The sequence below is a fragment of the Eptesicus fuscus genome, chromosome 1, assembly GCF_027574615.1.
Source record: "Eptesicus fuscus isolate TK198812 chromosome 1, DD_ASM_mEF_20220401, whole genome shotgun sequence".
NCBI lineage: Eukaryota > Metazoa > Chordata > Mammalia > Chiroptera > Vespertilionidae > Eptesicus > Eptesicus fuscus.
Genome location: NC_072473.1, coordinates 92,819,232 through 92,842,709, shown reverse-complemented (window position 1 = coordinate 92,842,709; position 23,478 = coordinate 92,819,232). Strand labels below are relative to the sequence as shown.

General features: G+C 44.3%; 1 protein-coding gene across 1 annotated transcript in view; it reads left to right on the top strand.

Moving 5' to 3' along the window:
- Nucleotides 1–23,478, top strand: part of MTMR1 (myotubularin related protein 1) — a 66,664-nt gene that overhangs the window by 35,454 nt on the left and 7,732 nt on the right. The window contains exons 9-13 of the mRNA XM_008158701.3: nucleotides 768–956; nucleotides 11,459–11,644; nucleotides 12,090–12,296; nucleotides 14,573–14,665; nucleotides 22,144–22,257. Of these exons, the coding sequence (XP_008156923.2) occupies nucleotides 768–956; nucleotides 11,459–11,644; nucleotides 12,090–12,296; nucleotides 14,573–14,665; nucleotides 22,144–22,257 (789 nt within the window). The remainder of the gene's footprint in view (nucleotides 1–767; nucleotides 957–11,458; nucleotides 11,645–12,089; nucleotides 12,297–14,572; nucleotides 14,666–22,143; nucleotides 22,258–23,478) is intronic.

The following is a 23,478-nucleotide window of genomic DNA, read 5'->3' as shown; positions in this document are numbered from 1 at the left end:
GCTTTAATGGTTTGTGTCTCTGGTTTCATCAACTCATCTCAGAGAAAGACACTCTTTCTTGGATGCTGAGTGCAAGGCTGCAGCTGCATGGGAGTAATACCATTATGAAAAGAAACATAGGAGCCAGCAGGGGATGGGTTTTTTTAAATAGCTTTATTGAGGATTAATTGATATACAAAAACATGGCACATGTTTAATGTATAAAATGTGATGAGTTTGGACATATGCATACCCCCATGGTACTGTCACCACAACCCAGGAGGGAGTGAACATTTTTGAGCCTAGAATTTGCAGTCTGGTACAATCCTGATTCTCTTGGCCACAGGAGGAAAAAAGAAGGTTTGGGGATATAGCTTTAGATTTTACGAGAGACTGTATATTCACTTTGTCCTTATCTTGCCACATATATCATTGTTGAGATACAAAGATGTTTTTCAATTAGGAGACAAAATAAAACTAGTCAATCAATTAGGAACGGGGCTTGATGTTAGTAACCTTTTCACTTAGTTTCTGCTTTTCTTAGAATCATAGAAGTTTAGATGTGGAAGGGGATTTTTTAGAGCTCATCTAGTCAGACTTCTTTCATCCTGACCCAAACATTGCATCTCATAGCCACTATTGTTGCTGTGATTGGCCTGACCCCTCCACTTTGAGGAAAATATACAGAAGAAGCTGTGCTTGAGAAGAGAACTTGCCTTTACTACGTGGTATTTAGAGCACATACTGTTTTAGGAACTGTACTCATATTTGTTACTTACACACACTAGGTGTTGTCATGGATTCATCCAGAAAGTCAGGCAACAATCACTCGGTGCAGCCAGCCACTTGTGGGTCCCAGTGATAAACGCTGCAAAGAAGATGAAAAATACTTGCAGACAATAATGGATGCTAATGCACAGTCTCACAAACTTATCATCTTTGATGCCCGACAAATCAGTGTCGCGGATACCAACAAGGTACATTCTTGATGACATTGCAGAACCAGTAGGTCTTGTCTCATGTACTGTCTGTAAGTTGTTATGCAGTTCAAATAGCCGTTGACTTCCTCCCCACCTGAAGGTAGAATCTTTCCAAATAGCCCATAGCTATCCCTCCCTGTGGATGTCTCATGTGAGTTGGGATCTTGTCTCTCCTATTGTTCCCCCACAATCCTGTCTGCTGAGTTAATTAAGCAAAGACCCAGAAAGAGAATTATCACCTAAAGAAACAAGTAAGTATGTTAATGAAATGATCGTAAGGCCCTTGGAAGTCCCTTTAACCTTGGAAATATGGTAATTGCTTGACTAATTCATATTTGGTCTGAAGGCCTATTAGAATGGAGTCAAATATGTGAAACTAGGGAAATACACTGAGTGGCCAGATTATTATGATTTCTGAATGCATAATAATCTGGCCACTCAGTGTATATCCTATATAATAAAAGGCTAATATACAAATTGTCCCCTCGACCAGGAGTTCGACCAGCAGGCAGGCTGGCTGGCCGGACCCCACCCATGCATGAATTCATGCACTGGGCCTCTATATATATATATATATATATATATATATATATATATATATATATATATATACACACACACACACATACACACACACACACACACACACACACACACATACAAACACTGAGTGGCCAGATTATTATGTGTTCAGAGATCATAATAATCTGGCCACTCAGTGTATAAAGGTTTCCATATATCACATGGAGCAGTAGCATCTGCAGACCACTCCATTTGATTCCCAGTAGCTGAAGGGGACAGGATCCTTCAATAGCTATGACATAAAGCCTCCAGTACCCACTATCCAAATAGAAAAGGCTCTAGAACTGAGTCATTTCTACTTCCCATGATTGACTTTCCAGCAATGTGTTACTACAGGTAAGTATTTGGCAGTCAGAGGGCTTGGCCCCTTCCACAAGTAATTTCAGGTATCAGGAAGGTGGTGACAGCCCTTACCATCTCATGTCATTTTGGCAACAAACATGTAATAAGCACCTACTAGGAGGAAATACCACAACAGACCAGGCGAGGTGCTATTTACAGGTATCAACTCAGTATGCTGGCGGAGCCAGGAAAGAGACTGGCCAGGCCTGATTGTGAAGCTGGGCAAGGCTTCCTGAAGAAGGCACCATTTGAGCTGGCTTTGGGTGGTTAGCGGGAGGAGACAAGCAGGGCATTCTAGAGAACACATGTACCTACTCAACAGTGTGCCAGAGCACATCATTCACAAGAGTGGCAAGAAGGAAGATGTCTGAGAGCATGGTCATGACCCCTCATGTTCTCCTCAGCAGTGCTTAGGGAGGTCTTTGTTTCTTTGGGCAACTTGAACCTCTTATTTTCTCAGTGATTATTTTGTTGACCACAATCTCCAAAAAACCACCCTCCCATCTCACTCTGGAGAGAAGCCATTACCTTCTACTTCAAGGAGCAAATGAGCCATCAGATACTCCATTTTCCTTCAGTACTTGAGTGCCTTCTATGGGCCAGGCATTTGCTAGGTATCGGGAGAGACACGCTGAACAAGTGGTTGCAGCAACTGCCACATGGTTATCCTCTGAGGTATGGAGGAACGTGAAATATGCTCCGAGAGAGCATCGAAGGAAACTGGTTATTTGCTATATGACTTCATCTTTCTGCACTATGATTGCCTAGTCTCTAAAGTGGCAGTGACAGTAAACCTACTTCCTGGAGTGGATATGAGACAACTGTAAAGAGCCTGGGACACTACCTATCCCTGAGAGAAAGCATTCGGTTCAAGTTAGCTGTCATTGTTACTGACCTCAGCGTGTACTGCTCCATTCTCTTGACTTTTATGACATTCACACCCTGGATTTCTGTCTCCAGCCTGCCTGGCTTGGTCTCCTTCACTGGTTCCTCTTCCTCTTCCCAACCTGCAAATGGCAGTGCTCCTTGAACTCAATCTGGGATCCTCTTTTCAACTTTGTGCAATCTCCTCCTATGCCATGAATTTAAACACTCTATATGCTGAGTTTCACACCCAAGTTTATATCCCACTTTCATTCCTCCTGAGGTCTAGACAAAATTTCCATCTGTCGTCTGGTTGCCATCTCCACTTGGCTGTCTCCCAGGTAACAACTTCAGCATACCAAACTGAGAGGCAGGGTGTAAGAACCCTTGGCTTGGCAATCACTTACACCTGAGTTTTTCTCCAGGTTCTTCCACTTGATGCTATGTGGAGCCCTGAGCCATTTACCTCACCTCTTCATAAGCCTCAGGTTCCTCTTCTATGAAATGGGAGGTAACAGTACCTCGTGTAGAGGGCTGTGTAAGGATTAAAATTAAGTGAGAAGAATGCACGTAAAGGACTCAGCACAATGCTGGGTACATCCTCAGAACTCAGTACATGATATTGATAAGCTCACTGCCTCAGGTGTCTGGCCTGGGGAGTGATGGGTGGTGTCGGCTACTGAGATGGGAAAGACTGGAAGAGGAACAGGGTGGGGATGGAGATGAGCAGTACATGAGTTTCCTGAGGCAGCTGTACAAATTACCACACACTTGGCACCTTAACACAAATTTATTCCCTCATGGTTTTGGAGACCAGAAGTCTGAAATCTGGCAGGGTTGTGCTCCCTTAAAAGGGCTTCAGGGGAGAATCTTTCTTTGCCTCTTGCAGATCCTACTGGCTGTTCTGTGCATGTAGCCACAGCACACCAATCTCTGCCTCTGTGTCTTCACATGGCCTTCTGCCCTGTGTCTATGTCATCTCCTCCTTTCTTCTAAGGATACTTGTGATGGCATTTACGGCCCACCCAAGATAATCCAGGATTTCTCCTCATCCCAAGATCCTTAACTTAATCACATCTGCAAATACCCCCTTTTCAAAAAAAGGTCATGCTCACAGTTGCCAGGGATTTAATGTGGATACCTTAGTTTCTCTTGCTACCCACATCTGATGGTTCATTAACCCTTGTCAGTCTTACTATGTCTCTGCATACTTCCTGTCACCACTGTAATACTATCCCAAAGAAATAAAACACAAGATGAAAGCTATATTCACAGAGGCGATCTTCAAAACATCCACAGAGCAAGGGCAGTTCATTGTGCTTCATCCAGTGTGGAAAAGATAGAATCAGGACACCATGGAAGGGGGTGTTTCAGCTCTGGCTGATATAACAAAACACTGCAGACTGGGTGAGTTATCTATATATATAAAAGCCTAAGCGACTGAACGACCGGTTGACCGGTCACTATGATGCTCACTGTCCACCAGGAGACAGATGCTCAATGCACAGGATCGGGCTCCCTCCTGTCTGGATCAGGCTTGCAGGGATTGGGCTCCTTCTTGTCTGGATCGGGCCTGCAGGGATTTGGCTGAAACCAGCTATCTGACATCCCCGAGGGGTCCCGGATTGCGAGAGGGCGCAGGCCAGGTTGAGGGATCCCACTGGTGCACAAATCCATGCACCAGGCCTCTAGTAAACAATAAACATTTACTTCTCACAATTCTGGAGGCTGGAATTCCAAAATCAGGGTGCCAGCAGATCCTGTGTATGGTGAAGACCTATTTCCTGGCTTCTAGATAGCCACCTTCTTGCTGTGTCCTCACACATCTAAGAGCAGAAAGAGGCCAGCTCTCTGGTGTCTCCTATAAGGGTTCTACCCTCAATACCTAATCCCCTCCCAAAGGCCCCACCTCCTAATACCATCATTTTGTGGGGTAGGATTTCAACATAAGAATTTTTCAGGGACAGAATCATGCAGTCCATAATGAATAGTGTGGATTTCTGAGTCTGGGGATATGGGAATCCTGCCCTGGCAGTTTATCCCTTTGGCCTTTAGGAGTTGCCTGCCCTCTCTGAGGCTTCAGTGTTCTCACCTGGGAGCCCTCCCTGCTACTGAGGATTGGCATGCTGATGGATGGAGAGTGTGGCACACCTTCAACAAGCACTGAATAGCTGTTTGAAATCAAGGAAATCTGAGTACATCCTTCAGCTGGCTGCCGGTATTCAGGTTTCCTATTCCCAAAAGTGTTGGTATGGCCCTATCTCCGCTGCTATCAACTTATTCTTGCAGATTTGGGGGCTGGTCTGTAACAGTGCCCCAGTGTCACTAGCTCCTATTCAGAGCCCTGCTTGCCCCCATAGAAAGAGGTCTGGCCAGCAAGTTGTCTTCCAGAACTCTCTGAAACTCTCTCCCTGTTCCGGCTGGGAGTATAGGCAGGGGCGCTTTTCACCCTCCTTCCTCTTCTTCTGTCTCAAGACCTCCAGCTGTCTGTTCTCTGTGTCCTGGATTGGAATGGGTAATCACACTATTTTTCTTTTATAACTCCATTTTTTATTTTTTATTTTAAATATATATTTATTGATTTCAGAGAGGAAGAGAGAAGAAGAGATAGAAATATCAATGATGAGAGAGAATCATTGATCAGCTGCCTCCTGCATGCCCCCAACTGGGGATGGAGGCCACAACCCAGGAATGTGCCCTTGATGGGAATTGAACCTGGGACCCTTCAGTCTGCAGGCCAATGCTCTTTCCACTGAGCCAAACCCGCTAGGTTTTGGCTATAACCCCATTTTCTGATTGTCATTTGCCTCATTTGGATCTTTAGTAATTAGCTTCCAGGCAACAAACTGCCTTGCTATACATTCTCCTGTTTAAAACTAGCTTTTGGCAAGGGCTCCGTGATGACGTGCTTGATAAGCACGACGCCCCACCCAACCCTTCCTAGAGCCTCTTCCTCAGCGCTCCCTCAGGGAAGGGCTCTACCTGGTCCATGGCTTTAGACATGGTAGGTGCTGGTGAGGCAATACTATATTAGTGCTTGAGTAACTTTGAGGGATGTTGGACAGGCACCAAGCTTTGCATGGATTATCTTTAAGATAATTTATTTTATTTTATTAACTAGACACCCATGCACTGGAGGGGGGGTCCCTCAGCCCGGCCTGCCACCTCTCACAGTCCAGGAGCCCTCAGGGGTGGGAGGCAACCTGGCGATCAGGGGAAGGTGACACCCCAATCACACCTCTGCTGCTGCCACTGCCGGCAGCGCAGGCCTTGGCCAGCCCTGGTTACCTGAGCCTCGGGTGGCCCTGGGCGCCTGGGCAGCCGCCATCTGAGGCTTGCCTGCGCCTCAGGCTGGCCCTGGGCAGCTGAGGGCTGGGCAGTCAATTAGCATATTCCCTCCTTATTGGCTGTGGTGCTGCCATCTTTTGTCTCCACAGTGTGAGGGTCAATTAGCATATCGACAGTGTGAGGGTCAATTAGCATATTCCCTCTTTATTAGATAGGATTTACTTAGCAGTTAATCCCCACAGTGACCCTTTGAGATTTTTACAGGTAAGAAAGCTGAGGTGGCATTTGTGTGGCAGAGCTGGGATTACAAGCCCACAGAGGCACCCAGGGACTGTCTGTTGGGGTAATGGGGTTCAGGGGGCCTGTGCTCTGGAAAGGTGTGACTGTGATGTCCAGAGTTCTGTAGTTGTCGGGTGGGCAGACTCAGCTTTTGCTGCTGCACCTGTGGTGGATAGTCACATGCTCCCAGTGGCAGCTCACAGGGGCACCCGCGGTGCATTTGCCAGCGAGGCACACTGAAGCACTCTGAAGGGCCCTGGCACTGAAGCTGCGTAATTGAGGCGTCTGTGGGCAGGTATCCAGGATGAGTGAATTCAGAATATCTACTGCCGAGGGGGTGGGGTTATGTGTGTATGGGGCGGGGGGGAGTGTGTCCCTGTTTGTCCAATATCACACCCAGTGAGAGCTCACAGCGGCTCCCAGGAGCGCCCTATGGATAGATGGGCTCAGGGTGCCTGCCTGTTGGAAATACGTGACTGTGGAGGTGTGTTTGTGCAGAGCTCTGAGGGGCCCTGGCACTGAAGTTGCACAACTGGGGTGTCCATGGGCAGTTATTCAGGAAGAGGGAGTTCAGAATTTCTACTGCAGGGCAGCGCGCCCTTGTCTGTACAAAATCACACCCAGCGGGGGCTCCCAGTGGCTCCCAGGCGCTGCCTATGGAGTGGTGTGCCCTGGATGCCTGCGCGCTGGAAACGCAAGAATGTAGTGTCCGGAGTGCTGCCGCTGGGGAGGGGGAAGTTGCACTTACTGCTGCCAAGCGGTGCACCTTTGGAGGTGGAGGTCTTAGGGTCCGCGGGTCTGCGGGTGGGGCAGCAGGATTTTGGCTGGAGTGGCTGCTGGGTCATGGACAGTTCCAAGGCCTGTCTGGGTGGTGGTGCTGATGAGCTCCTAGAAAAGGCCATTCTCCCCTTCAAGATGGCATGGGCTCCATGCCCGAGTCCCCTAGTCTGGGGAGTACCTGCAGCGGTGGTAGTCTCTCCCTGTCCAAGAGAGCCTGGTCTTAGGTTTATATTTTTTATGAAAAACATAATTATGCCACAGAAGCAGGACTGGGCTCTAAACTGCTTTGTCCATAGTTGGTGTTCAAAAAGTGTTCTAATGAAGTTTAAGTGTCCCATATAATTCTATAGAATAACTTGAAGTATAAGCTGGCATCCAAATGTACAAAAATTCTGTTGTTTTACTGTCAGTCATGTTTGCCACTTACAGACTTTATCAGATATTCAGCAACTGTTCCTACATCCAGGAGACCGGGCTTTCAGCCTCACACACAGCCTCTGGTCTTTCCCAGAACAGCTTTCCTTCTGAATTCTCAGATGCAAACTCCCCTCTCAGTCCTTAGCCTCTTGTGCCAGTGCTCACAGGCCACTCCACAGCTTGTCCTCAATGCACGGACCCCCAGACCCCGCACTTCCTCCTGTTTCTCTCGGCTCTGGGAATATCCACGTGATCTTGCCCAGCCTGGGCTCCTTAGGCTGTCTAGTCCAATGTCTCCTGGCCCGAATCTTGGCTCATTCGCCCTCCAGCACTCCTGCCTGACCCAGTTCACTTCTCCTGCCTGCCTTTCTCATGCCCACAACCTGGGCTGCTGAGTGTTCCAGGAGGATAAGAGGCTCACAATGTGCAGGTTGGAGCCACTCCAGATTTATACTCTCCAGTCTGGGCCCTCATCACTGCTGAGAAGTTTTTCCCCCTCAGTCACCCTATAGACTCCCCAGGAGCTGTTTCAGCCTCTTAATGACTCTTGTCTAATGTAGGACCCAGCTCTATCCCCTTCATCCTCAACAGCTGGCCTTCCTTCTCCACAGAGGGCAAACCAATCCTCAGGAACTCCAACTGCTCCTGCCACCACACCTGGAAACTAGCTTGTATTGCTGTCTGTGGCAGCCTCTTGCCTCCTGTTATTGAGGAAGGGGTGGCCTCCTCCTTGTGCCCTGCCATTAGCCCCCAACCTCTCCACCTGCTCAATCATCCCTTTTCTTGCTCTGGGATCTTTGACCTTTCCCCTCCACTGACTCCTTCCCGTGAAGTCATTTTCATTTACATAGATATAAGCCCTCCCTGGAATCATCATCACTGTCTCTTTCCAGCTAACTCCTCCTGCCCTTTACAAGACTTCTTGGAGGAGCTGCCTCCTTGATACCCCTCAGTGCTCACTGCCACTCACTCACCCCTTAAGCTATGTGAAACTAGCTCCCATCCTCATCCTACCCAGGCTGTTCTTGGTAAAGTCCCCAAGTGTTTTTTTGTCACAAAATCCAATGTTTATTTATTTATTTTTTTAGTTCTTTTCCTTGTTTTCGTGAACTTTTGACATGATTAAGTACTTTCTCCTTTTCAAAATACTTTTCCCTTTTTTCTCTTTTCCTTCAATCTCTGGCTGATCTTCTCTTGCTTTATATTCCTTAAATGTTGGCCTTATTCAAGTTCCTGGTCTTTACTTCTCTCTTCACATTACACGCTGTCCTTGAGCACCATGTGCCAGACCTTTGTCCTCCAGTATCATCCACATGTCCTCGACTTCATATTGATATGCACAGCTCAGACCTCTCTTCTCAACTTCAGACCTGTGTATCCCGAATCCTGTAGGCCTCTCCACTTGTATTCCTCACAGGCATTTTGTATTCACTATACTCAAAGCCAAACACTGTTTCTTCTCTAATAGTGTATCCCAGTAAATAATACCACCATCTTTCATGTTACCCAGTCCAAAATTATAGGCATCAGTGACACCTCCTGTGCTACCCAGTTCCATTGTCCCAATCAGCACCATGTCCTGCTTCTTAAATATATCAACTCAGGTGCATGTCTCTGTCCTGGTGCCTCTATCATGATTCCTTCAGCCGGGTGATCGCCTGTCTCTGAGCTGGCCCACCTGCACAAGGTCCCCCCTTGCCCAGTCCCTTCTGTCCCTATGTAGCCAGTGATGATTCTACAGTGCAAGTCTGAACCAGGACCTGACCACTCTGGCCTCCTCTCTTCCTGCTCTCATCACTGCCCTAGTGTTCTCTGCTGAACTTCTTGCCTGTCTCTCAGGAAACCACATCTTCACCCATCTCTGGTCATGTAAACATGATTGGCCCCTCTACCTTGAGTGTTTTTGACCTTCCTCCCCACAGCAAAGCTTTCCTAACTTGTGTTATCTTCTCATTGTAGACATCTCTTCTGCCCACCCTGGGAGCCTCACACTCTTCTACAGGAAAGGACTTACCCCCTGTTCTTCATGTGCCCTTTTACTCACCTGATTACCCCACTAGATGTTGAAGACCTTAAGGATTATATTCTACACTTGTTCATAATTGTTGCTCCATTATTTAGCTCAGGGTTGAGCATTCGTACCCACTGGGTAAATGGTTGGAGACTAAATGATGAGTGTGGTCTTTGGGTTGACAGATGCATTTATTGCTTTTATTAATATAAAATTCACATAGCAAAACTTGCCATTTAACCATTCCAAAGTTTTACAGTTCAGTGACTTCCAGTATATTCACAGTGTTCTGCAACAATTACCACTGTCTAATTCCAGAATGCTTTCATAGCCCCAAATGGGAACCCTGTGCCCATTGGCAGTCACTGCCCATTCTTTCCCATTCCCCCTCAACTCCTGGCAACCACTAATTTACTTGCTGTATAGATTTCCTTGTTCTGGACATTGCATATAAGCGGGATCATACAATATGTGGTCTTTCATGCCTGGCATCTTTAACTTAGAATATAATGTTTTCAAGATTCATTCATGTTGTAGCATGGAACAGTACTTAATTCCTTTGTATAGTTGAAAAATGTTCCATTACATAGTTAGACAACAATTTGTTTATCCCTTCATCCATTGATGGGCATTTGGGTTGTTTTCACCTTTGGCTATTGTGAATAGTGCTGATGTGATCATTTGTGTACAAGTTTTTGTTTGAATACCTGTTTCCAATCCTGTGGGCCTGGGATTGCTGTGTCATATGGTCATTCCATATTTAAGTTTTTGAGGAACCACCAAAATTTCCCCCCACAAACTGTGTCATTTTAATTCCCAACAGCAATGTATTAGAGTTTCAACTTCTCTACATTCTCATCAAAGATGTGTTTTAAATGTTGATCTCTACAAAATATAAGCTCGATCATATTTTGTTATGAGATTACCAAGGGGTGAACCATATTCCCCTTTTTTGTTACAATTTTAGTTTACTAAAATTGCTTAAATAAATATCATTGTTAGAGATTTACAAACGATTTTATTTTTATTAATCTTGTGGTTGTATAACTTTTTGTGTTCAGATAGCATTAACAGAACTTTTTAAACCTAATTTGCCTTGAGTAAGATCCATTTCTTAATGGGTTAAAAACTTACAGTGGGTGATAAGAGGATTATTTGGGGTGAATTGTATCTCCATTAAACAAAACAAGTCGCCCTAACCGGTTTGGCTCAGTGGATAGAGTGTGAGCCTGCAGACTGAAGGGTCCCAGGTTCGATTCCGGTCAAGGGCACGTACCTTGGTTGCAGGCACATCCCCAGTTGGGGGGGTGTGCAGGAGGTAGCTGAATGATGTTTCTCTCTCATCAATGTTTCTAACTATCCCTTTCCCTTCTTCTCTGTAAGAAATCAATTAAATATATATTTTTAAAAAGTCAAAGTCCTAACCCCTGGTGCCTGTGAATGTGGCTTTATTTCAAAAGAGGGTCTTTGCAAATGTAATCAAGTTATGATGAGGTCATTTTGGATTAGGGTGATCCCTGATCCAATCTGACTGGTGTCCTTAAGAGAAGGGACATGGACACAGGAAAAGGACTTGTGATGATGAGACAGAGATTGGAGTAATGTGTCTATAAACTAAGAATACCTGGGACCGCGAGAAGCTGGAAGAGGCAAAGAAGGATCCCCCCAAGAGGGTTCTGAGGGAGCACGTCCCTGCCAATATCTTGATTTTGGACTTCCCCACCTCCCGCACTGTGAGAGAAGACATTTCTGTTGTTTTGAGCCACTCAGTTTGTGGTGCTTTGTTCCAGTGGCCACAGAAAAGTCATAGAAAGATGTAGCAAGTTTATAATAAACAGATGAGTTTGTTGCTTCTTTAAATGGTCTCTACTTGGTAATACTACAGAGGACAAAAGTTAACTCAGATGAAGTGATGTCTTTCTTTTGTCTTTCACAGGCAAAGGGTGGAGGATATGAAAGTGAAAGTGCTTACCCAAATGCGGAACTCGTCTTCTTGGAGATCCACAACATTCATGTGATGAGAGAGTCACTACGTAAATTAAAAGAGATTGTGTACCCTTCGATTGATGAGACACGGTGGCTATCAAACGTGGATGGGACACATTGGCTAGAGTATATCAGGGTAAAGAGGGCCTGTCCCTTACATGCTTTCTGGATAGGATTTCTCTGTGTTGGTGCCATAAATCTGTATCCAAGTGGTTTCTCAACATTGCAAATTAGCACATCTTTGCTGTGTGCTTGGGCTTCCTTAGTTTCTATGAGAAGCATCCAGACTTTGGTCTTCTTTGGGGGGCTTCTGTGATATAATAAAAAGAGATAGTGCTTACCTTACATCAGGTCTTTTAAGTACATGTTGGCTGTTATAGTAAAGGGCCCTAGTTACTGCTATAGTTTTTCTTAGTATAAATTTCCCCCTCCCATGATACTACTAATGTTTTCTAGTGATTTTCAATTCCTTGCATTCTTGTTTGGCTTATTGATCTGAACTTACAATGTTCTCCCCAGAATTATTTTTGTTATAATAGAAATTATATGTTGCTTGTTCTAATGTGCCTTCTTTTCTGAAGATGCTTCTTGCCGGGGCAGTGAGAATTGCTGATAAAATAGAATCTGGGAAAACCTCAGTGGTGGTGCGTTGCAGTGATGGTTGGGACAGAACAGCCCAGCTGACATCTCTGGCTATGCTGATGCTGGACAGTTATTACCGCACCATTAAAGGATTTGAGATTCTCATAGAAAAGGAGTGGATAAGTTTTGGACATAGATTTGCACTGGTAAGTTGAGATAGGTTCATGCTTCAACTGTTTTGCTCCATTATTTGCATGTGTGTATCACAGAATATATACGCACACACATGTACATGAGCATAGGCTTTCTGCTCTGTATTATACCTGAATTGCCCTAATATAATACTGTGGACCCTCAGCATTGTATATTCCTGTAGGGCATTCTTTTTTTTTTTTAACATAGATATGACCTTTCTTTCTTTTTTTTTTTTTTTGTCAATCCTCACCTAAGGATATTTTCCCTTTGATTTTTAGAGAGAGTTAAAGGGAGGGGGGAAGACAGAGAAACATCCATGTGAGAGAGACACATTGATTGGTTGCCTCCCATACACACCCTGACCAGGGCCAGGGATCAAGCCTGCAACTGAGGTATGTGCCCTTGACTGGGAATTGAACCTGCAACCCTTCAGTCCGTGAGCCGACGCTCTATCCACTGAGCCAAACTGTCTAGGGCAGTATGGCTTTTTAAAATAAAAGTTGAGCCTGGCTGGCATGGTTCAGTGGTTGAACATCAGGCTATGAACTAGGAGGTCACGGTTTGATTCCCAGTCAGGGCACATGCCCGGGTTGTGGGCTTATCCCCAGTGTGGGGCATGCAAGGAGGCAGCCAATCAATGATTCTCTCTCATCACTGATGTTTCTATTTCTCTCTCCTTCTCCCTTCCTCTCTGAAATCAATAAAAATATATTTAAAAAATAAAAAAAGTTGAGGTAAAACTCATATAACATAGAATTAACCATTTAATGTGTAGAGTTTAGGCCCTGGCCACTCCCCAGCGTGAATACCTCAGAGTCTTCCTATGGCCTATGGGATTGTGGGCAAACTCCTCAGTGCAGCATTGAAGGCACTTGGTGATCTGGCCTTAGTCCACCTTTCCAGCCTCATTTTGCCTCTCTTCCTGTGCTTCATCCTCTGAACCTCAGTTGTGCCCAGCTAATAATCGCACCCTGGTGCCCCCATTGCTTCTGATATATTGTCCCCCTGGCCCGCCAGGTAGCAGGCATCTCCCTGTCCTCCAAGGTTTATCTCAAATGAGACCTCCTCCATGACTGACTTATATGACTTTTCCTCCTCATTCCCTCATCTACCCCATATTAAGATGGCCACTTGCTCCTTTGTGGCCCTTGGAACACTTTATTGCCCTAGTTATTTATAAATCTTTCTCCCATGACTAGACCATAAATGAATTAATCATCAAGCATGGGTGCTCTGTCTCATTTGTCTTTGTACCCCAGATGCCTAACCAAGGTCCTGGACTCTACCAGACACCATGAAAATGCCTGAAATCCCGAGGGCCAGGCAAGATGTGTTACAGACACCATAGGAGTACAGTGAATGTCTATTAAAAGAAAGAATCTCAGTTTTGATCTGACTTATTTTCAATGGTTTTTATCAGTCCTATTTATGTGATTGAAATTATCTTTTAATTTTTGTATGAATCTATTAATATTGTCTATAATATCAAACACTATGAAAGACAATTATAGCTATCAATTATATCTCAACTGGAAAACAATTAATACAACATTGGACTCCTAGAACGAGGACCTTAGCCATTACTATTTCAAGAGTGAGATTTTTGGGGTTCTCTGAGTCATAGAGAATTGCTTAAAAGTTGTATATTGTTAATGATTATTTTCATTCTCAGACTTTCCTGACATTTCTGAACAATGGAAAAAATGTTTTTTTCTTACTTGTGGAGAAAATGGCAATCATAATGTGCTTTATGAGCTGCTAATTGGTAGTCCCAGGGTGACACTCTGTGCACTTGGTGTGGTGGCTGTGAGTGACCCCATCATTGGGACTGAAAAAATGCTGGCTCTTTGCTTATAACTCTTGATCCCAACTATATGAAAGAAACAGTATAAAACAATCAACATATAAAAATATAGTACACTGAATTTTTTTCCCTAAGACTAATGAAAGTGAGTTCAAGTCAATGAACATTTTTGAGTACCTATTATGTACCAGTAATTCTGTTAGGTCTTGAGACATACGAGTGAGACATGATTCTTTTTTTTCTTTCTTTTAATCTTTATTGTTGGAAGTATTATATAGTTCCTCCTCCCCCCCCCCCCATTAATCTCCTCTACCCCATTGTTTGTTTCCACGGGTTATGCATATATGCATACAAGTTCATTGATTGATCTCTTCCCATTCACCCTCCCCTGCCTTCCCTCTGAAGAGACATTATTCTTGTCAGCAGGCAATTTTGAGAGAACCATGCGTACATTAAAACATTTAACCTCTTGTTTCTTTACAGCGAGTGGGCCATGGCAATGACAACCATGCAGATGCCGACCGGTCTCCAATATTTCTTCAGTTTATTGATTGTGTTTGGCAAATGACAAGACAGGTGAGAGATTTAAAATACATTTTTGACCTACACAGTCTGTTTCAAACATTCCTTAGAGTTGAAGAGTAAACTTTCATGTTCATTCAAAATGAAGACGTATGTAAAATATGATCCCTTCTGTTATTTAATTCATTTTGATTCTATTCACTTAGATTTAGAAATATAAGCAGAAAATTAGAAACAACTTCTCACCAAAAGTTACTTTTCTTGTGCAAGTGTTTTTTGTCAACATCCTGTCCCCCAGCCTTGCAAGCCAAGGCCCTACTCCTCAGCCATTCTACTACTCTTGCTCCCTTTTTGTCAGTGCAAGGAAACACAGTCCCCTGCTGGGTCGGAAATGTAGTGTGTTAGAAATGGGGATGGGACCAAAGGCCAACAAAGGGGATTGACCAAGGAATCCAGGAGTCTCCATACCCTTCCCCCAGGCCACAGCCCCTCTAACCCCAAGGTCACTGAGGGAAATGACTATTCAAGAACCAATGGCAGATAGAAAGCTGCAGATTATTTTGTCATCTCCTGGTGCTTAGTTGCAAAACCCCAATACACAGGGCCCTGGTAATCAAGAAGTCCATACATGGACCACCTTTCCCTAAGCCAGTTGGGCCCGGGGAGGCTTTAATTCAAAGCAGACCATGAGGTATGTACTGTTTTTTCCCTCATCTCCAACATCCAAACCCGAGTTTGAGGATTTACCATCATGATGGGAGATTGTGCCATGGAAATGGACCTGGAATCAGAGAGAGATAGAGCCAGAGCCAGTCAGAGAGAGAAAGACAGAGACACAGTGAGAGACAGAGAGAGGATGGCAGAGAGAGGCGGGCAGAGGGGCAGAGAGAGACAGGGACAGAGAAAGAGAGGGGCAGGGGAAAAGAAGAGCCAGAGAGACAGTGTGGTAGAGAGAAGCAGAGAAAGGGGCAAGGAGAGAGGGCCAGAAAGAGGTGGAGTAAGGGAGGTACGGGGGAGGTGCAGAGACTGACGGGGCCAGAGAGAGGCAGAAAGAGGTAGAGAGGGGGGACAGAGGGGCAGAAAGGCAGACATGGGGGGGGGGTGGAGAGCTACAGAAAGAGGTAGTGAGGGAGGCAGAGAATGGGGTAGGAGAGGGGACAGGGCAGGTAGGAGAGAGGGGTGGTAGAGTGAGGAGTATAGGAAAGAGAGGGGCAGAGAGGAAAGGTCAGGAGAGAGAGGGGGCATAACAGGAGCAGGGACAGGGACAGAGAAAGGCAGAGAGGGGCAAGGACAGAGAGAAGGAAGCAGAGAGAAAGGGGAAAGAGAGGTAGAGAGTGGTAGAAAGAGCCAGAGGGGCAGGGAGAGACAGGCAGAAATAGGCAGAGAGTGGCAGAAAGTGCCAGAGGGGTCAGGGAAGGGCAGAGAAAGAGAGGCAGAGAGGGGTGCAAAGATACAAGGAGGGGGGCAGAAAGAGGGCAGGAAAAAGAGCAGGAGACAGAGTGGTGTAGGAGAGGACACAGAGAGGAGTGTAGGAAAGAGAGGGGGGTGAGGAAGAAGGGGCAGAGAGAGGGGGCAGGGGAGAGAGGGGACACAAGAGATGGCAAAGAGAGTAGACAGGGAAAGGGGGCAAAGAAAGAAGGAAGCAGAGCGTGGGGTGAGGGGCTGGGAGGGGAGTAGAGAGGGAAGCAGAAGGGGGCAGGGAGATAGAGAGGCAGAGAGCTAGAGGGGAGATGTAAAGAGAGAGGGAGGGGGCAGGGTTAGAGAAAGAGAATCAGAGGTAGGGAGAAGAGGTGGGGAGAGGGGGAGAGGCAAGGAGAGAGGTTGGGAGCAGGCAGAGGATTCTTCCCTAGACCAGTGCAGCTCAAACTTAATGGGAGCACAGAAATCCCCTCAGGCTTATAGTAAAACTAGAGGCTTGGTGCATGAATTCATGCATGGGTGGGGTCCCTCTGGGTGGCCTGCAAGGATCAGGCCAAAACCTGCAGTCCAGTGCCACCTGCAGCTCCTACCTGCCACTCCCACTCATCCTGGCCCCACTGTGCCCGCTGTAGGCTCGCGCCCAATCAGTCCCTATCGCCATGAGCCCTGTGTCTGGCGCCCTCCCATGGGGAGTGGCCTGCGGGATAGGGCTGAAACCAGCTCTCCGACATCCCCCAAGGGGTCCCGGATTGTGAGAAGGCACAGGCCAGACTGAGGGATCCCACTGGAGCACGGAGGGCTCCAGGGCTTGTCCAGCCCATCTCACTCAGTCCCAATCGGCAGGACCCCACCAGCAAGCTAATCTAACAGTTGGAGCATCTGCCCCCTGGTGGTCAGTGCACATCATAGCGACTGGTTGACCAGTGACTGTCTGCCCCCTGGTGATTAGTGCATGTCATAGCGAGTGGTTGAGCAACCTTAGCATATCATTAGCATATTATGCTTCGATTGGTTGGTTGTTCTGCTGTTCGGTCTATTTGCATATTACCCTTTTATTATAAATGATGATATAGATTCTGATTTGTGAGTCTGAGGGTGAGCCTGAGAATCTGCATTTCTAACAAGCACCTAACAAGTTGTGCTGCTGGTCCACAGATCACACTTGGAGTAGCAAGGATCTAGAGAGCATAGACATACCTTCAGAAATAAGTAAAAAAGGGGCAGCAGATCAGAGCAACCAAAGTAAATTCCCAGAGTCCTTGGGCCTCTCTTGGAACTCAGTTTTACTTTTAGACCAGGGAGCTTATTGGGCTCAACAGTCATCTGAGTGCCAGGTCACCGCTGACTGAAAGCAGTCAATTAGAAGATTGTTGTGGTAAAAGGGGTGTTCACAGGCAGGCACCCTGGTATGCATGACAGACAGGTAACAGCAAACACGTACTCACATGGCTGGCCAGAAGTCTCACTGTTTTGTGTGCCATGCACTTCTTGCTGTTCATGTTGATACTAAGCCAGTATAAAAATTAAATGTTGGTTACATTCAGGTTAAGAAAAGGAAGTATGAAATCCATCATTGAAAAAATGTATAAAAAGGTTGAACACAGCCCAGCCGGCATGGCTCAGTGGTTGAGCGTTGACCTATGAAGAAGGAGGTCATGGTTCAATTCCAGTCAAGGCACATGCCTGGGTTGTGGGCTTGATCCCCAGTGGGGGGTGTGCAGGATGCAGCTGATCAATGATGTTCTCTCATCATTGATGTTTCTATCTCTCTCCTTCTCCCTTCCTCTCTAAAATCAATAAAAGTATATTTTAAAAAATTGAACACAAAAAATAATTCTGATGTTTCTGAAGGGATAAGCACCAATTCGTGGATGTGAAGTAGCTTATTCCTCCCAAATATCTAAGTAAATGTGCATCTGTTATTAACATCTTCAATCTGACTACCACTTGTCATGTTGATTAGTGCCTATTTTTATGTCTAATCTGCATCATTTTTGTACTGCTTGTTTTTAAGAAAGAAAATAAGGGGTTTGGATTAGAAAATTTCAGATGCCTTTCACAGCTCTAAGACTCTGTCCATGAAATGTGCATAATTATTTTTAAATGATATTGTTAGTGCATTAGATGTAGAAACATGAATGATTAGTCTTTATCAATTAAGTCACAAGTGAATGGCTGTAGATTGTTAGAAAAGATGTGTTAATAAGATTAACTTATTTTTAGGTTGTCTACTGCTAAATCAAGTAAGTTAATGCAGTATAAAGCTGTCAGAAAACTCAGAATAAAATGAACTAACCTCTGTGCACAAATTGATATAAAATGAACTAAGGGGAAAAGTAATTGAGGGATTCTTTAGAAAAGAGTCTCAAAGACATTCTACAACATCCAGACTTTAACAGACTCTACTTTTTTGGATAAGTTTAAGTTGTTGTTATTTTTGTCCCTCAAGGAATGCAGAATTTTATTATGGATTTCAGTGGAGTGTTTAAGACCACACTTTTTAGGTAAATGGCATAGTTTCCAGGAGAAGAGGCCAAAACAAATTATTGCTACTCACCCTAATGAAATGTTTTCTGAGTTGAATTTAATGCCACAATGCCCTTTGAGTGAGAATAGCAGTTGAGGTGAGTAGATGGAGCCTTTGCATTCCAGTGTCTTGAGTGCTGATAGACTTGGGCTGAGTGCCGCCCCATCGTCACCTTACATAACTGGTGCCAACTAAGCCAGAATAAGGCTCAGAGTCAGTGGTTTTAGAATGCACCTAACTGAGCTCCCAGATCCAATGAAGACTCATAAGATTCAAAAATCCTATATAATAAAAGCATAATATGCAAATCAACCGAATGGCAGAATGACTGGTCGCTATGATGGGCTCTGACCACCAGGGTGCAGATGCTCAATGCAGGAGCTGCCCCCTGGAGGTCAGTGTGCTCCCACAGGGGGAGCACTGCTCAGCCAGAAGCCGGGCTCACGGCTGGCAAACGCAGTGGCGGTGGCAGGAGCCTCTCCTGCCTCCACTGCAGGCAGGTGGCAGGTGGTAAGGAGCGAGGGGTCACGGACTGCTAGAGGGTGCAGGCGGGCTGAGGGACCCCCCCCGCCCCGCACGAATTTCATGCACTGAGCCTCTAGTATGCTGTCCTGTTAGTAAACATATTTTTAAATGTTTGAAAAGAAAATAGATTTTTCCATTCCTATCCTTGATTTAATAATGCTTCAATATACACAAATGTTATATATTTGCTTAAAATTAAACTTCATGGTTCTAATAATTTGTGAATAGGGCATAACTAAGATGCATAGTAAAAGACTGAGAAAGTGGACATATAATACACTTGGCCTTTTAAAAGCCATTTGGAATGTGAGGCCATTGTCAGAGTTGTAAGGGGCAATCTTAAAGGCTCTGAGAGGAGATTAACCAATAGCTATTTTTAACATGTCAGCCAGATTTAGTTGATCATTAATTTAGTTAATCTGTGAACAAGAATGCTAAAAGGAACAACCACCACAGCTCCCAGAAGTTTCTGAATAAATGGTATTCTCATGGGGCTTTTTAGAACAGAATTGTGTGTTTCTATAAGAGCAATCCTTAATATGGAGAGAAACTGACCTCAATCCAAGGTAGCTGAGCAGAACTGGTTAAATTGGAGAATGGAATATCCTGGTGAGGAAAATAATTTCAGTTGGAGTTTGGACAGTCCTGACTAAGCTAAAAAATAAACTTGTCTATCAGTGACCCTGGTTGTCACTCTAGAGATGACAGGATTAGTCATGATAGTGTGCCAACATCACTCTGAGTGGGGAATAGTCTTTAAACTGACAAAACATGCTGGGTAGTTCTATTTGATTTTGCTCTAATTGGCTTTGTTTCATTCAGTAGATGATTAATATTTTACTATGTTTTTTTGTGTGTGTTTTGTTGTTCTTTTTTTAATTTTTATTGGGGTGACATTAGTCAACATAAACATATAGGTTACATGTGTGGATTACTAATTTACAAATTCTGTATACACTGAGTGGCCAGATTATTATGATCGCTGAACCCATAATAATCTGGTCACTCAGGGTATATCGTATATAATAAAAGGCTAATATGCAAATTGTCCCCTCGACCAGGAGCTCAACCAGCAGGCCGGCTGGCCAACCGCCCATATCCCCTCCCCCTGACCAGACTGGCCGGACCCCACCCATGCACGAATTCATGCACTGGGCCTCTCTCTCTCTCTCTCTCTCTCTCTCTCTCTCTCTCTCCCTCTCTCTCTCTCTCTCTCTCTCTCTCTCTCTCTCTCTCTCTATATATATATATATATATATATATATATATATATACACACACACACACACACACACACACACACATACACTGAGTGGCCAGATTATTATGCGTTCAGAGATCATAATAATCTGGCCACTCAGTGTATAGAACCATGTGCCCACCCCCAAAGTCATATCTTCTGTCACCTCATATTAGGACCCGTTTCTTCCCCTCACCCCCTCCCTCTGGCAACCACCACACTGCTGTTTGTGTTCATAAGTTTCAGTTTTATATTCCACATATGCATGAGATCATATAGCACTTAGCTTTTTCTGTTTGACTTATTTCACTTTGCATAATGTTCTCAAGGTCCATCCATGTTGTTGTAAATGACACTATTTCATCCTTTCTTATGGCCGTGTAGTACTCCATTGTGTATATATACCACATCTTCTTTATCCAGTCCTCTATCATAGGGCACTTTGTTTTAAAATTAGAATTCTGGCACAGGGTAGAACCGCCCCCCCCCCCCCCCCAGTACATGCCTGTTACTAGAATCATTATCATCATTTCCAGATTGCCTTCTCATGGCTACTAAATGCCAGCTACTGGCTAGAACCTCCTAGCAAAGGAAAAATCTTTGTTAGAATTCTCCAAAATCCCATTAAGAATTAGCTAAAACAGCCCTAGCCGGTTTGGCTCAGTGGATAGAGCGTCGGCCTGGGGACTAAAGGGTCCAGGTTAAATTCTGGTTGAGGGCACATGCCCAGGTTGGGTTGCGGGCTTGATCCCCAGTTGGGGGCGTGCAGGAGGCAGCCAATCAATGATTCTCTCTCAACCTTGATGTTTCTCTCTCTCTTTCCCTCTCCCTTTCTCTCTGAAATCAATAAAAATATATTTAAAAAAGAAAAAAAAGAATTAGTTAAAACAACAGTTGAGGTAATTTTCTTCCTCACTCTGTTAATATGGTGAATTTCACTAACTGATTTTTGGTAACATTATTGATTTTCAAATGTTAAACCAATCTTTCCTTCCTGAGATCAACCCCACATGTATTGCTACCCTTTTTATGTATTGCCAGGTTCAATTTGCTTATATATTGGTAAGTATTTGGGGGGGGGGGCGGTGTTCAAGGAGTTTTCTGTATGGGAAGGTTTTAAATTATGAGTTGTTCCTTTAATACAAATAGACTTTCTATTTTTCCTTGAGTCACTTCTGATATATGCTGTGCCTGTAATCCCCCCCCACACACATACTCTTCTCCATGGCCCAGAATGTACCTCCATGTAGAAACCTGGGACAATAGTAGGGCTCACCTCCCTGTTTCCTTTCTCTTGGGGGACACAGTCCCATGCTATCTGTTGCTAATTTCTGAAAACAGATGTTTCATATATCTTGTCCAGCTTTCTAGTTGTTTCTGGCAGAAGGATGAATATGAACTTCTACCATCATGGAGAAATGGGAGCTCCATGAGCTTTTTTTATTTTTTTCATATTTTTAATTGATTTTTAGAGAGAGGGGAAGGGATGGGGGAGAGAATCATGGATGTGAGAATGTATTATCAATCAGCTACCTCCTGCACGCCCCCTGCCCACCCCGGGGATTGAGCCCACAACTCAGGCATGTGCTCTGACCAGGAATTGAACCAGCAACCCACTGGTTCACGGGAGGATGCCCAACCAACTGAGCAACACCAGCCAGGGCTCCATAAGCTTTTTAGGCATTGAAGATACAATTTTTGTTGCTTCCAGTTCAGCCAGATCTATAAGCTTGGACTTGTGTCAGCTGTCTTTTCACAAAAATATTGGTACCACTCTGTCTTAGACATTGAACTTTAACCTTATTTCCCTCTCCATTTAAGTTTCCTTCAGCGTTCGAATTTAATGAGCTATTCTTGATTACAATCTTGGATCACCTTTATAGCTGTCTCTTTGGGACTTTCTTGTGCAATTGTGAACAGCAGCGGTTCAAAGAGGTAAGTGCATTATATCCTGTCCATTGCTTTCCAAGTTGCTCAAATGCCTTTCCCATTAAGTACCACTGTAAAAGGGGGACTGAATGGAGACAGACGTAGGTCTAGCCCCCCCTTTTATTTTTGCCAAAATTTACTCTAAAAAAACACAGCTCTCTTGAGATAGAGATTCACCTTTTAAGTGTACAGTTCAGTGGTTTTTAGTATAACGAGTGTGCAACCATCACCGTTTTTCATAAAATTTTCGTCACCTTAAAAGAAATCCTATACTCATTAGCAATCACTTCCCATCAGTGTGTAGTTAAGGGTCCAATTTCATTCTTTTACATGTCATTATCTAGTTATCCCATCACCATTTTTTGAGAAGACCATCATCTTTCCCCCATTTTCTTGGCACTCTTATTGAAAATCAGTTGACTGTAAATGTGAGGGTTTGTTTCTGTATTCTTTTCTATTCTACTGATCCACATTTGTATCCATCCTATGCCACCACCACCTGTATTGATTACTACAGCTCTGTAATAAGTTTTGAAATTGGCAAATGTGAGACCTCCAAATTTGTTCTTTTTCAAAATTGTTTTGGCTATTCGGAGTCCCTTGAATTATGCTGGTGTTTCTCTTATAAATATATGAAAAGGTCCTAATTAAATTTTCTGAGTCTGGATAGCTTGTGAGAAAGTCAGCTGTCTTGGGAAGAGCAAAATGGTAGAAAATACTCTTGGCCTCATCATTTTCTTGTTTTGATTTTGTCACTGTGCTTGATCCATGTTTAATGTTTACCTGTTCCACCAGGATATTCTCATTCAGATGAGCAATGTAAATGATGATAGCATTTCTAAACATGAACAGTGTAAATGGTTATAACATTTTTAAACCATGTACTGCAAAATCAGGTGGTGGGGAGATATAATTTAATGATATATTGACTTCTCTATATAAGGCTTCTCCAGCCTGTAACCCTGGCGTGTTTTGTACAAGATAGCCATGGTTTTCCAATGAAAAGAATCTTATCTGTAAATTCTACCCAGTCATTAATATTAAGAGTCAAAAAACAAACTGCAAACCAGAATTAAAAATGTATTTGCTATGGATGAGCCCTATCATTCCATGGTTGTTAGAAAGTTCTCATTCCGCCTTCACACAGATGCAATTGCCAGATGTTAACTAACTCAGCAATCCATTTTTCCAGGACAGTAATCAGTGTGTGTTTTCGTGTCATCCCTA